This window comes from Metopolophium dirhodum, chromosome 4, assembly GCF_019925205.1.
Source record: "Metopolophium dirhodum isolate CAU chromosome 4, ASM1992520v1, whole genome shotgun sequence".
NCBI lineage: Eukaryota > Metazoa > Arthropoda > Insecta > Hemiptera > Aphididae > Metopolophium > Metopolophium dirhodum.
The window spans coordinates 27,221,334-27,233,930 of record NC_083563.1 but is presented as its reverse complement, the minus strand read 5'-3'; the positions used below and the strand labels follow the sequence as shown (position 1 = coordinate 27,233,930).

Here is a 12,597-nt window from a genome sequence, read left to right as displayed (position 1 = left end):
TTTGAAATTAAATTTTTATTGGTTTAATTGTTTAATATTTAATCATCAAATTAACGTTTCCATTTTGTTTACGAAAAACAAATTCAAGAATTTATATATTTTACAATATTAATTACTACAGAATGTATATTGACAATATTGTATAATATTAATAAATATTTTTCATAGATAGATGTATAATAACTTACAAATTAACTAAATAACAATCATTTTTAAATTTACTTCACCATTTCTTAAATTTTTTAATGCAAAAACTGTTGTAATGACAAACTAAGATAATTTAATTGAAGGTTCATGGAATTTTTATTCATTTATTTTATGCATTTATCTATAATATAATATTTGAAGTTATAATGTTTATTGAATTAAGAATTTAAAATATTTATTTTACTTATATGAAGACTAATAATTTTATATAATCATGAAATTTAATCAAATACAAATTTTAATAAAACGATATCAAATATTATATTATAACACACGTAAGTTGATAATAAAGTCTTGTACCTATTATTTTAAACATTTAAAAATATTAATATTAAAACAATAACAAATAAGTAAAATTTTTAGGTATGTATTTTGCAAACCATATAACTATTTTAATTAACATTCATCCATAATGTTTAAATTTTAATGCCTTTTAAATTACGTTTTAAGTAAATGAGAATTTGTGTAGTTTTACATGACTATTGCCTTTTAACTATATATTATTATATTATGCATACACGATAATATTGTATAAATATAGCTGACGAAGCAATAACATTAAATTTCAATTTTCTCTATCAATTTCTTCCCTTTTATTTTCAGCAAAGTTCTAAAAAGCTTGCACAATATTTAAACACAGTATATTATACTCCTTATAGTTTGTACATGCATAAGTATAAAATATATTATAAGTTTATGACAATTGTCATTATAATATAGTTATAGGCTATAAGTAATCTTTAAACATTTGCCATACTACTTAATGCACAAAACATCGATAAATTATTTTTTTAAAGATTAAGTTAGGTATCTAGTACCTACCTATATTTTGTATACTGTACAGACTAGATATTATTAGTAATAATTAGTGTTTTCTTTAAATTATTATTAAAAATGTCAGTCTTCGATAACTTTGATATGAAAATTAAAATGTAACTGAACATCTTTCATAACAGTTGATTCAATGAACTCCTTGAACACTTATAATTGTGGCATTTATATTGTTATTGTATAAAGTTGAATATACTCATTTACTTTCACCGATGTACTGTGTATTATTGATTCACCATAAAGTATTGTGCAGTCCCATTGTTTTTTAATTGATAAAAATTATTAACCAAGTGAAATAAATATTTAGATCTATATTCAACAAAAGTTAAGTATTAAGGTATTTTCTAGGAAAGTACAAAATTATTTAAATCATTACAACTTATAATTTTATTAACTAAATATTCCTAATAGACTATTCGGTATTCTCAATAGTTTTACTACTAAGCATGAACAGGTGACTTCTTGAATTAAAAAAAAATAATAACAAAGTAAATAATAGTCGAGCAGTATTAATATCTACTACCTACTTTATTATTGGTATAAAAAAAACAAAGATAAAAATATGTTGTAACAGTTAAAATTTATTTTCCATACAGATATTTATCTTTCCACGAGCCTCTCGCCTTATTTATTGGAAGCGTGCCTGATATTTGTTTTTGTTCTTCTTGCATTTCTAATAATTTTCTTTGGTTTTCTTTAAAAACTTCAAGTGGGTGGTCGAACTGTTTATAATATGACAGTACTTCTCTTACATCATTCACTTCACTTGTTGAAACTACATTTAAAAACTCGGCCAATTGAATCAACTGTTGATCACCATCTTCACCTGTCCATCTAGGTATTACTAAAGCATTTTCCCTTTGTAATTTAACTGAATCAGCATTCCAATCAACCATAATCACTCTAGATAAATCACGGTTAATACGGTCAATATTCTTTACATGATGTCCATCGATATAGTCAGTTGCATTCTTAACAAGTCTATACATTATTACATTATTTTTATCCAAACTGTCTAAAATTGGGTAAACATTAAATCCATTTGAAGCTGTGAATACAACTACTTCATAATTTTGAGATACTTGCTCAAGGAAACGATCAACATTTGGCCTCTTTTTAAATCTCCATCCGGTTGCATATGTCCACTCTGGGTGAACGAGCAGGTCTGTCATTTCTATAATCAATGTGTATGGTGGTTGGATATATGGGTATGGCAACGGATCAGGCAATAGCTTTTCGTAAGAAGGCGCTCGCATTGATTCAAAAAACTCTCTGACTGCCAATCTTCCGCGATTAAACAGACGTACTGGATATGTATCTTTTTCATCTTCGTCTTTTTTGTAGTAATTGTCATCCATTAGAACATAAAGACCAGAGCCAAGAACCATCATTAATGACGCACCTATGAAGAAGAACCCTATTTTTAAGTTTTTTATTGCTTTTTCTTTTTCTTTACGTCTTTCATCTTTATCCTCGCCAAATATATCTAATGGATCAAGCGCACGTGTCGTTACTGATGTTTCAGCAGGTTTTTTTTCAGTTAATGAACTGTACAATTTCTTGTTTAACAATGACGCAAATGACGGTTGTACGTACGAGATCAGTTTGAATGTATTCCGCTCGCATTTACAACATACTGCTGTTTTGCTCAAAATAGTGGTGTTGTATAGTCGGAGTCCTCGGAATAAAAACTGTGCCATTTTTATGGTGTACTGTCAAATGTCAATCCTTAGGCATATTATAATAGAACAACACTAGACATTACATACACATCGCCAAATCTAAAGTTGAACACTGAACTTCAAAGTCACCAAATAACCATGATAGGTATAACTATTAACTAACAATAATTGACAAGTAACATACTAACGTGTCACGAAAATTATCGCTAAGACGCTAAATCGACGAGTTACTATGACATAAGAAACTATAGACACCGTCCAGCCACACTACAACTAATAAAATAATATATTAAATTACCATACTATAGCAGATAGCCGATGCCGATAGGTAGGCAGAAAAATTATTTTAGATAAGAAAAATAAAAACATACCGGTGGACATAACCTCAATTGACATCGATAGTATCATAGGTATTTAATATCTAAATTCGACGTGATTCGAAGCACGTAGATATTGTCCGTAATTCCTATCAAAACTATAATAATAGTTTTAAACCTTCGACTAAAAATTGCAACTTACATTGTATAGTCATTATTTAATATTTAAAAAAATTCTTATTATTAATGCCTAATTAAGGCATTAGGCGACCAAAAGTTTAAACATTTGTAAATTCTTAATTTCTGTTAATTAGTTATGACGAAATTGATACTTTGATAATTAATATATTATTAATACATTAATTATTTGACATTTAACCGAGGTATAAATTCATTAATATTTTGATACGAATATTTTTTATTATTGCTTGACGCTTGTACTTGTTGTCATTTATTAGTTATTGATACTAATTGTAATATTTATTATTTAGGTTACTGCCTTTTCGGCATGGAGTCTTCATCCGAGTTTACGGAAATAAGGGAAGGGAAAGCAAAAATTCGGGTCCCTAGCTCTAGCAAAGTGTTTTATAATCCTGTGCAAGAGTTCAATAGAGATTTAAGGTAAAATTGTAAAAATGACCTATATTATGTAATTCCTAGCAAAAAATACTATGAATGTATAAATTCATCCACAAGTTTAAATATTGTTGAATTATTCAATCATGTAACCTCTTAAATATATTTGAAATATCTTGAAAAATTAGCTGATATTTACTTTTTTAAATTTATTGTTGATTTACATAGTAAAAAAAATACATTTAGTTAAATAGGTATTTAAAATGTTTTATACAACATAAAAGTAAGATACATTTTCAGAATAAAAATAGTTCTATTTTTATTATTTAATATAATATAATGTAGGTAGCTGTAATGAAGTTTTAATAAATTTACAAATTTCTCGTATCCTCTTTATTTATTTAATAAATTATAAACAATAAAATTGTTCATCTAAAAATATATACTTTGTTAAGATATTATTTATAGTTTGCACAAGTAATAATGATTTGGTATATTTCAGTATTGCTGTTCTTTCAGTATTTTCTGAAATCCATCATAGTGAAAAACTAAAAACCAGAAAAAGACAAAGATCCCCGGATGAGAATAATACAAAAGAAATTGAACCTGTGAAACTAGAAATTGGAACACAAACTGAAGTTGGTTTGATGTATTATGTTTAATTTTTTTATAAATTATATTAAATTTATGTACCTAATCAAAACATTTGAATATGTAGAATATTATATTTTTTTTTTCTTTGTAGTCAGGTTTAGAAATATTGGAAGCATTAGCGGCAACTGGTTTACGAGCTATTAGATATGCTCTTGAAGTTCCAGGAGTTAAACAAATATATGCTAACGATATATCAAAAACAGCCGTACAAATAATGAATCAAAATATTGAAGAAAATAATGTTAAAAATTTAGTTACATCTACTCTTTATGATGCTGCGTAAGTTTTATTCCACAAACCATTAATATTCTATTATGTTTATATTAAGATAAATAAATAAGTTACTTAATAGGAAATCAGGAATTAAAATAATATTTTTTACATACTTGTAGGCCGTGGGTGGACATATAAATATTATAAATTTGAAAAAACTTCTGAAATTAACTTTTTATTCCATTTTCAAATTATAAAATTTTTGTGTCAGTTGTTTTTTAAATAGGTAATATTGCAAAAACATGTTTCATGTTAATATTTAAAATAATACTACATTATAATATACTAATATGTATTTTGAAACTTAATGGCAGAAGTTGAAATAAATTTAAAAATATGTTAAAAATAAACCTTTAAATATTTGTCGAACCTAAATTGGAATTGAAACAGAAACAAAATAACACTATTTAATTGATTTAACCTAATACTTAAGTCTGCACCAAACAAACCTGCCCCCAGTCGACACTAGCTAATTGAAATTATATATTTTAAATAACGTTCACATACAACAATTGCATTCCTATAAGTATAGCGCTCCAAATAAATTTGTGGTACAACCTGTAGAATGCCTCATGTTGTTCAATCAACAACCACCAGTCTGTTTAACGCGGACTATGTATAGTTTAATACATTTTTGATTTAATACATTATGTGTAATATATATAAATATTTTTTTTTTTTTTGTACAGACATGTTATGAGAAAAAGGCAATTTGAATCTGAAACTAAATTTGATGTTGTTGATTTAGATCCTTATGGATGCCCAACAAATTTATTAGATCCAGCTGTATGTAGCCTTGCTGACAATGGATTGCTCTTAGTCACTTGCACTGATATGGCTGTCTTAGCTGGTAATACACCAGAATCGTGTTATGCCAAATATGGTTCAATATCATTAAGATCTCCAGCTTGTCATGAAATGGTATATTACATATCTGTAGCTATTCAAATTTATTTATTGTTTTTATTTATATTTATTTTCAGGCATTAAGAATTGTTTTGCATACAATTACAAATGTGTGTACTCGATATGGTCGTTATATGGAGCCATTATTATCAATAAGTGCTGATTTTTATATAAGGGTATTTGTAGTTATACGTACTAGTCCTTTTATGTGTAAATCAATGTCTAGGTAAATATAGTTTAGACAATATTGTTGTATTTAATAACATAAATACAAGTATATTGAATATTATATACAAATTAATCAACAAATATCAAGGAAAAGTTTAGGAGTATTGATGTATTAATAAATTTAAATTTATATTTTTAATTTATAGCAAAATGTCAACAGTGTATAAGTGTAGAGGATGTAATATGACAACTTTGTTGCCATTGGGTTCTGCTAAATCAGACTCAAAAAATATGAAATTTAATCTTTTGTCTGGTCCACCAGTTGACAAAAAATGTGAACATTGTGGATTTCCTCATTTAGTAAGTGATTTATATTTAAAATCTGTAAATAATACCATTTACAAAAAATATTAAATTTGATATTGATCTTTCATTTAAGTATTATTTATTGAAATTCAATAATTATTTTATTTAGGTGGGAGGGCCTATATGGACAGGTCCTTTGTATAACACTGAATTTCTCAGTAAATTGTGCAATTACATAAAAACTGAAGAAGCTGAAAAAAAATTTAATACTGTTAGGCGAATGAGAGGAATGCTGGGTATGATGCAAGAAGAATTACAGGATATTCCCCTGTACTATACAGTACCATCACTTACCAACACTGTTCATTGTGAAGCAATGCCATTGAGATATTTTTTGTAAATACAAATAAGTTAATTTTTTCCGATAATATATATTAATAAAATAATAAATATTTTTAGTTCTGCATTAGTGGGTGCTGGATACCGTGTGTCTTCATCCCATTGTGCACAAAATAGTGTTAAAACTGACGCACCTCAATCAGTTGTTTGGGATGTCATCAGAACTTGGGTTCAAACACATCCTGTATCTGAAAAACGATTACAAGACTCTGTTGCAGCTAGATCAATTTTGTCTAAACAACCTACAACTGAAATAATTTTTGATAAAAAATATAATACGATACCAAAATCATTGCAGGGATTAGTACGTTATCAACAGAATCCTGCACCATACTGGGGACCAGGAACTAAAGGAAATTCAAAGTAAGAATTTAAATTTTTATCCTTATTGACTATTTTTATTTCTTAAGTTAAAAAGAATGTAGTTTAATTATTTGAGCAAGGCAATGATTAGTTTTTCTATGATAATAGTCTATTTTTAATTACTTACCTATTTGTCTGTATTCATGTGGATAGTAAAATATATTCATTCAAGGTCATCTAAATGTTATTTTAAAATTAAGGGGGGTTGTGAATTTGGAAAAAATAAATAATTTCAGCAGGTATAATGGTGGGGGTAAGATTAAGTTAGGTTTAAGAGTAAAATATTTAAATTACAAATTAAACTGTTTAACTTCTATTTAGTATTTATAGATAATGCACGTTGAAAAATAATTTAGGCTCATATTAAATATTTAAATATACTTTATAGTTAATTCATAAATCAAAGTCTAATAATATAATAATTTACAGTTTAAGAATAATTCTTCGTGTAGGGTGTTTTGCCATTTCATCAAACACCAAATCTTGTTACTTCAGTACCAGTATGTATGTTTAAAGTAGCCATTCTATTAAGTTTCTGCTCTCCTGTAGTGTTACGTAAATAAGTTTTTAGCCTCCTAAGTGTATAAAATGACCTTTCTCATGTAGCAGTTGTTACTGGCAATGTAATTAAAATGTTGTAATTGATATCGTAATTGAAAGGTTATTGATGTTGTCAAGTTACAAAACGTTCCATATTGTCGTGTTATCATTAAAATTATTACAACACAAATAATATTCATATTTCATATCAATCAGACGTTTCACCTGTTTATAATTTCTTTTCCTAAGCAGAATTTGTAAAAACCTCACAAAAATTTTGGGTGGGGCTGGAAAGACATAGGAGAGGAATCTACATGTGTTACACCCCCCCCCCCCCCCCCTGTATATGTACCTGGTCAGGTATATCATCTTTGAATAAAATACATTAATATATTTATAACTATAATATATAACTAACAAAATATGATATAGTTTTAAGATAAACATATATAAAAATGTAAAAATATAATTTGAAATAACCGCAGAAAACAATAAATTATGTATAAGAACGTGTATTTATGACAAAATATTTAAATATATGTAAAATAATAGTAAGCTCATTTTGCGATTTATTTTTAAATCTTTCTATTCAAAAACAAATAAGAAATAGATTTTACACTTGTTGAAGTTGATTAGTTATACGTTTTAACCATCATGTAATTACATATAAATCTGAGCCCTGTATTCTAATTATTATTATACAAGTAATACAACATGCTTCAACTTTTGTGTATAATTTTAAATTGTTTTTGTGTTTCAGACAGAAAGTTATCTTAAGTGCTACAGAAGTCGAATGTGAAACGGATATCAAATGTTCTAAGTAGTTAAATTTTGTATGCATCCTGAATAATTGTTTGTTATAACAGATTATTTTTATAATATAAACTCTTCTAGTTAATAGGTACTGCGTTAATTTATGGAATTTAAATTTACATTGACGCTATTGTTTTAACCTTCAGTAGGTCGTGCGGGTTATAGGTATCTATTCCGTCGCACGGTGTAAAAATTTCCCTTGATTAAACATAATTTATTTTTCTTTTACATTTATTTCTTTTAAATTTAATATTTTCGTAAGTATATAGTAAAAAAAGAATACTAAATGTAATTAATACTTTTAATTTTACATTTGTTTTATTTTTTAATTTATTAGACAAAAAAATGATATATTATTTTAAACTAACTAAAAAATTATTAACATTATTTTTATAATATATAACATAAGTAGAAGCTAGATAAAATACCACCACACTTATTCCAACCTAAATATTATTAAATTAGTGAGGTAATAAATTACCCCGCGCAGCCTACTGAAGGTTAAAATATCCATCACCGGTCATTAGTGATTAATGATTGTGTTATATGTATGAATTGCTATTTTACTGAACCAATATTATTAAATATTACAAATCAAATAAATTACTTTTATTAAAAAAATCCTGTTTTGCGGTTTAGTTGCTTAAATTATTTCTGTGTTATGATTATGTTTATCGTTTATGAGATTGAATTTAAAATGGATGTTTTAAAGCAAAACAATTAAAATATCTATGATACCAAAAAAAACAACTGCCTGAAACTGCTTTAATCCTACCCATCTTTAATATGGACCACAACTCACAATTCACAACCGTGCAATTTTTATTCTTTTCCTGTAAAAAATATTTGTATGTATATTACATATTATATAATACAACAAATAAAAAACCCATGATCACTACTCTCAGAATTTTACGATTATCCAACTGTTTTGTTAGGGTTTAATCTGTATTCTACATACATTTATATTGTATATAGGCTATATCCGTAAATACACACTACATTATGTGAAACATAAATTTTAAATTCATCTTAATGATTTTTAATTTTAATTTATTTCATATGAATATATTGATTTTATAACAATGTGTTTGTTCTTTTGGTCTTTGACGTCAACAATAAGAAAATCGTTGGATGAGATAGGTACTGTTATTTTACGACGTGACACGTGAATACATCAACATTTAAACATCAGACGTTCATTTTTTTACCCTGGTCGATTTTGTAACTCAGTGCCATTATAGTTGTGTATGTGATAATTAATAAAATAATATAATACTATATTATGTGTCTAACATTACCTTATAGTAATAATTAATTTAAATTAAACTATTAAAATGACTATAATTTAATAATAATCAATAATATTCATCAATCATCTTATTCATGTCAAACCACTTTTAGGTACAAATATTAATTCTTCATTAGGAGGTAGGTACCATTATATTGGATAATAGATTTAAAAACTATTAGAAATTAATACTTGAAGCATCTATTTCAGGTTTTTTTATATTTATTTAAGTATTCAGTAAGATGTTTTATATGATTTTTAATATATTCAATATTTAACCTACAGTGCCCAAATCTAATTGGACAATGCTCAATTTCCTACTTTGCCCGGTAACATATTTGTATAATATAAAAGATCACCTAAAAGTATAAATCGAGTCACAGAATAAATATACAAATCGTAATACCAGAAACTATCTTCGTTAAAATATTAGGTATAATAATAATATATCAATACCAACCTAATAATAATGGTCTTTAAAACAATTAATGCGCTCGAAATCCTTCTAATGCTGCGGGCCGACGAGAAAGATAACATACAAGCTGGCTAGTAGGTAATACACGTCGTGTCGTCGTCATCTGGGAGATAGGTCTCTGCGTTGGAATATTTGTTTTTAGCTCATTACCAATTCTCAATTAAATCCTAACGTACACGTACATATTATCTTCACTCAAAAAATAAAAGATGGCAACTAACTATTATAACATTGACCGCGAAGCTGTAAACGTCATATTACTCGAAATCTTAGAAGACATTGTAGTCAACATAATGGAAGGCACTTACGCTGACGAAACGACGATTACCTCGTGCGTTTAGTTAATCTTCTTCTGTCTGCCATCGATACGGGCGCAACTACTGCAAGTGGCGACGATCAGACCCCGGAGTCGGAGCCTGAAGGACAAAATCCGATTCTTGGAGGCGCAGATAGAAAGGAGGTCGACGAAAACGTCGAGGAGTCTGTCTCCTTGCACAGTGAGGATTGCCGAGCGGCGATTCGCTGCCATCTGCAGCAGAGTCAGAGCTTGCTCCGATCCCAGAGGCAGCACCGCTCGGCAACAACAACACGGTGCAGGAAGAAGACAATTCGACAATTTCAGAAGCGGAAGAGGACCATTCCGTTTTGCTGGCGAGCAGTTGTACGTCGTCGTGTGGGGACGCGCCGTCTTCGGAATCGGGGCCTGTCGATCCCACAACAACTCTCTCGAACACTGCTTGACGACATTTTGCGTCCAGAAGACGTGTTGGATGAGAACATCGAGCCGGCCAGGGGTATAGCTGTAAAGAATAGTTTTAGTGAGCTGGTCGGTAGGCTGGACCCGGCGGCAGCACCCGGAAACTGCGATCCACCTCGTACGAGGTGGAAAGGCGTCAGACGCTTTTTCCGCGGTCTGTGCTGCTGCCGATGAGAAACCGTCCGCGGCTCGCCCCTTGGCCGAAGACGACGGACAGAATGACGGCGATGGAATGGAGGGGAGGATGCGAGAAAGAGCACGGACGGTGCGCGGCGGTAAGTCACCCACGCACGTTCTCTAACCACCCGCGGCGCGACGGGTTCGCTGGTGTAGCGCGCTTGGTCGTCGTTGACGCGCGAGACCCTCTGGCGGCTCGGCGAGCGCCCGGTTGAAGTTACGGTCACGTGGAGCGGCGGTGACGGAAGACGGCGACGATGCGGTGGCTATAGTAGAGGTACCGGCGTGGGCAACGATTCCGCCCCGACGATACACTGATTCGGTACGACGGCGATGGTGACTGTACGACGGCAGCGACGGAGACTTCGGCACAGGGTGAGTGGTATGGAGATTTGCGTGCTAGGGACGTCAGTGGCGCCGGACTCTCGGAAACTTAACTGTTTCAAAGGGTTTGGCGGTGCGCGACTTCACCGCGGCGGCGGAACGAAGACGCGGCCGAAGGGACAACGCCAGGGCAAAAATTACCGAGAGTCAAGGATCGCGCTGTGGTCCGCTGACTTGCCTTTTCGCCCAGTGGTAATCCCACATCGGCCGCTTCGCTCGTCCCCACCGGTTCCGTAGCACAAAATCTCACTTCACTCTCCCGCGTCTTGGTCTTCGCCGTCCGTCGGCCGAGTCGTCGCGCCGTTGACCGTCAACGCGCACGACATCGCGCACTAGCCGCCGTCCATCACCGTCAACCGTGGTCGCTCCCGTGGCCGTCTCGGTCTGGCCTTGCCGGCTGGGCATGGTCGTCAAGCGTCCGAGCAAACGCGCCAGCGACACTCGTCAACCCGCGAGACAGATCGGAGAACGTGCAGAGGTGACCAGTGGCCAGCAACACTGCATTTCCGCACCAATTCACCATCTCGCATCCTCCCCCTTGTTCATTGTGTCTCCTGTCCGTCGTATTTTTTTTTTGTTTAAATTTCATTAAATTACCTCAAATTGTTAAATGTTTTACATATTATTGTAAATTTTGATTTTTTTTCCTTTTATTATCATTAACATAATAATGTATAATATATTATATTTAAATAGTCAATGAGCTAATTTTTTTGAAAATTATTGTTTATACATTTTCGTATTATTTTTGGTTTATACATATTTTGATGTGAACAAAAAAAAATATTATTTCTTTTTTTTCGTTTTGTCGAGTGTATAATCAATTGTTACAGATTTAACGACTAAAAAATCGTTAAAATATATATTTTAAATAAAAAAAAAACTCGTTAGTCGATTATACAAAGTATAAAGACCGTATACCTGCAGTATATCCGCTACACGGATATTTTTATATGTTCCAAAAAATATTTAAGCCATCAAACGGCGACGAAAACTACTGAATAAATCATAAAATAACGAAATTACACCGGCGGATACGACATGGACAGTATATATAAACCATACAAGAATTGTAAATAATGATATATTAATATGCATTGTGTAGAACGTGCGAACGTCAATATAGTCGAATCGTTAATACAAAATAATATTTAAAAAAATTCAAAATTGTAAAATAATACCTAATATAATTTTTATATAATATAATAGCTGTATGTCGAAAAATAATATTGTTTGAAAACGTTTCGGCTTAGGTTTGAACCATGTAGGCACCCATTGGCGCAAATTGACTAAATTTTTTGGGGTATCTCAAGGCCCCCTCCCCATAGGCCATATTGCTTAGTACCACAGAATATAAAAATTAGTACTAATAACTAGATTTTGAACTGGGGGGACTTGACCGGCATTTGGGGGGACTAAGTCCCACCAAGCCCCCCCCCTATTTGCGCCAATGCATGTACCGATACCATATTTTCGAC

At 30.9% G+C, this 12,597-nt stretch overlaps 2 protein-coding genes and 1 pseudogene across 3 annotated transcripts; 2 read left to right on the top strand and 1 right to left on the bottom strand.

Moving 5' to 3' along the window:
• Positions 1–43: 43 nt before the first annotated feature.
• On the top strand, positions 44–9,046 carry LOC132943063 (tRNA (guanine(26)-N(2))-dimethyltransferase). Of its 2 annotated transcripts, none has more exons than XM_061011858.1 (10): positions 44–482; positions 3,529–3,658; positions 4,116–4,251; positions 4,359–4,546; positions 5,230–5,461; positions 5,524–5,672; positions 5,821–5,974; positions 6,090–6,316; positions 6,380–6,682; positions 7,983–9,046. In XM_061011858.1, exons 1-10 carry the CDS (start codon positions 422–424, stop codon positions 8,044–8,046), a joined length of 1,644 nt encoding a protein of 547 aa, XP_060867841.1. In that variant the 5' UTR covers positions 44–421; the 3' UTR covers positions 8,047–9,046. The 2 variants fall into 2 exon arrangements, with proteins under 2 accessions (XP_060867841.1, XP_060867842.1); XM_061011859.1 differs by lacking the exon at positions 44–482 and adding an exon at positions 3,157–3,420 and having other exon boundaries at positions 7,983–9,045.
• LOC132943064 (mitochondrial import inner membrane translocase subunit TIM50-C-like) lies at positions 1,335–2,995 on the bottom strand. Its single transcript, XM_061011861.1, has one exon. It carries the CDS (start codon positions 2,736–2,738, stop codon positions 1,620–1,622), a length of 1,119 nt encoding a protein of 372 aa, XP_060867844.1. The 5' UTR covers positions 2,739–2,995; the 3' UTR covers positions 1,335–1,619.
• A 964-nt stretch (positions 9,047–10,010) lies between the features above and the next one.
• On the top strand, positions 10,011–10,788 carry LOC132942545 (uncharacterized; annotated as a pseudogene).
• Positions 10,789–12,597: the final 1,809 nt, after the last annotated feature.

What these genes read in the sequence shown, in the direction of transcription:
- LOC132943063 (XM_061011858.1), top strand. Translation starts at nt 422, where the DNA reads ATGAAATTTAATCAAATACAAATTTTAATAAAACGATATCAAATATTA. An exon ending in AATATTATATTATAACACAC is followed by an intron (nt 483 to 3,528) that starts GTAAGTTGATAA and finishes TTTATTATTTAG; the next exon opens with GTTACTGCCTTTTCGGCATG. An exon ending in AAATTGGAACACAAACTGAA is followed by an intron (nt 4,252 to 4,358) that starts GTTGGTTTGATG and finishes TTTTCTTTGTAG; the next exon opens with TCAGGTTTAGAAATATTGGA.
- LOC132943064 (XM_061011861.1), bottom strand. Translation starts at nt 2,738, where the DNA reads ATGGCACAGTTTTTATTCCGAGGACTCCGACTATACAACACCACTATT.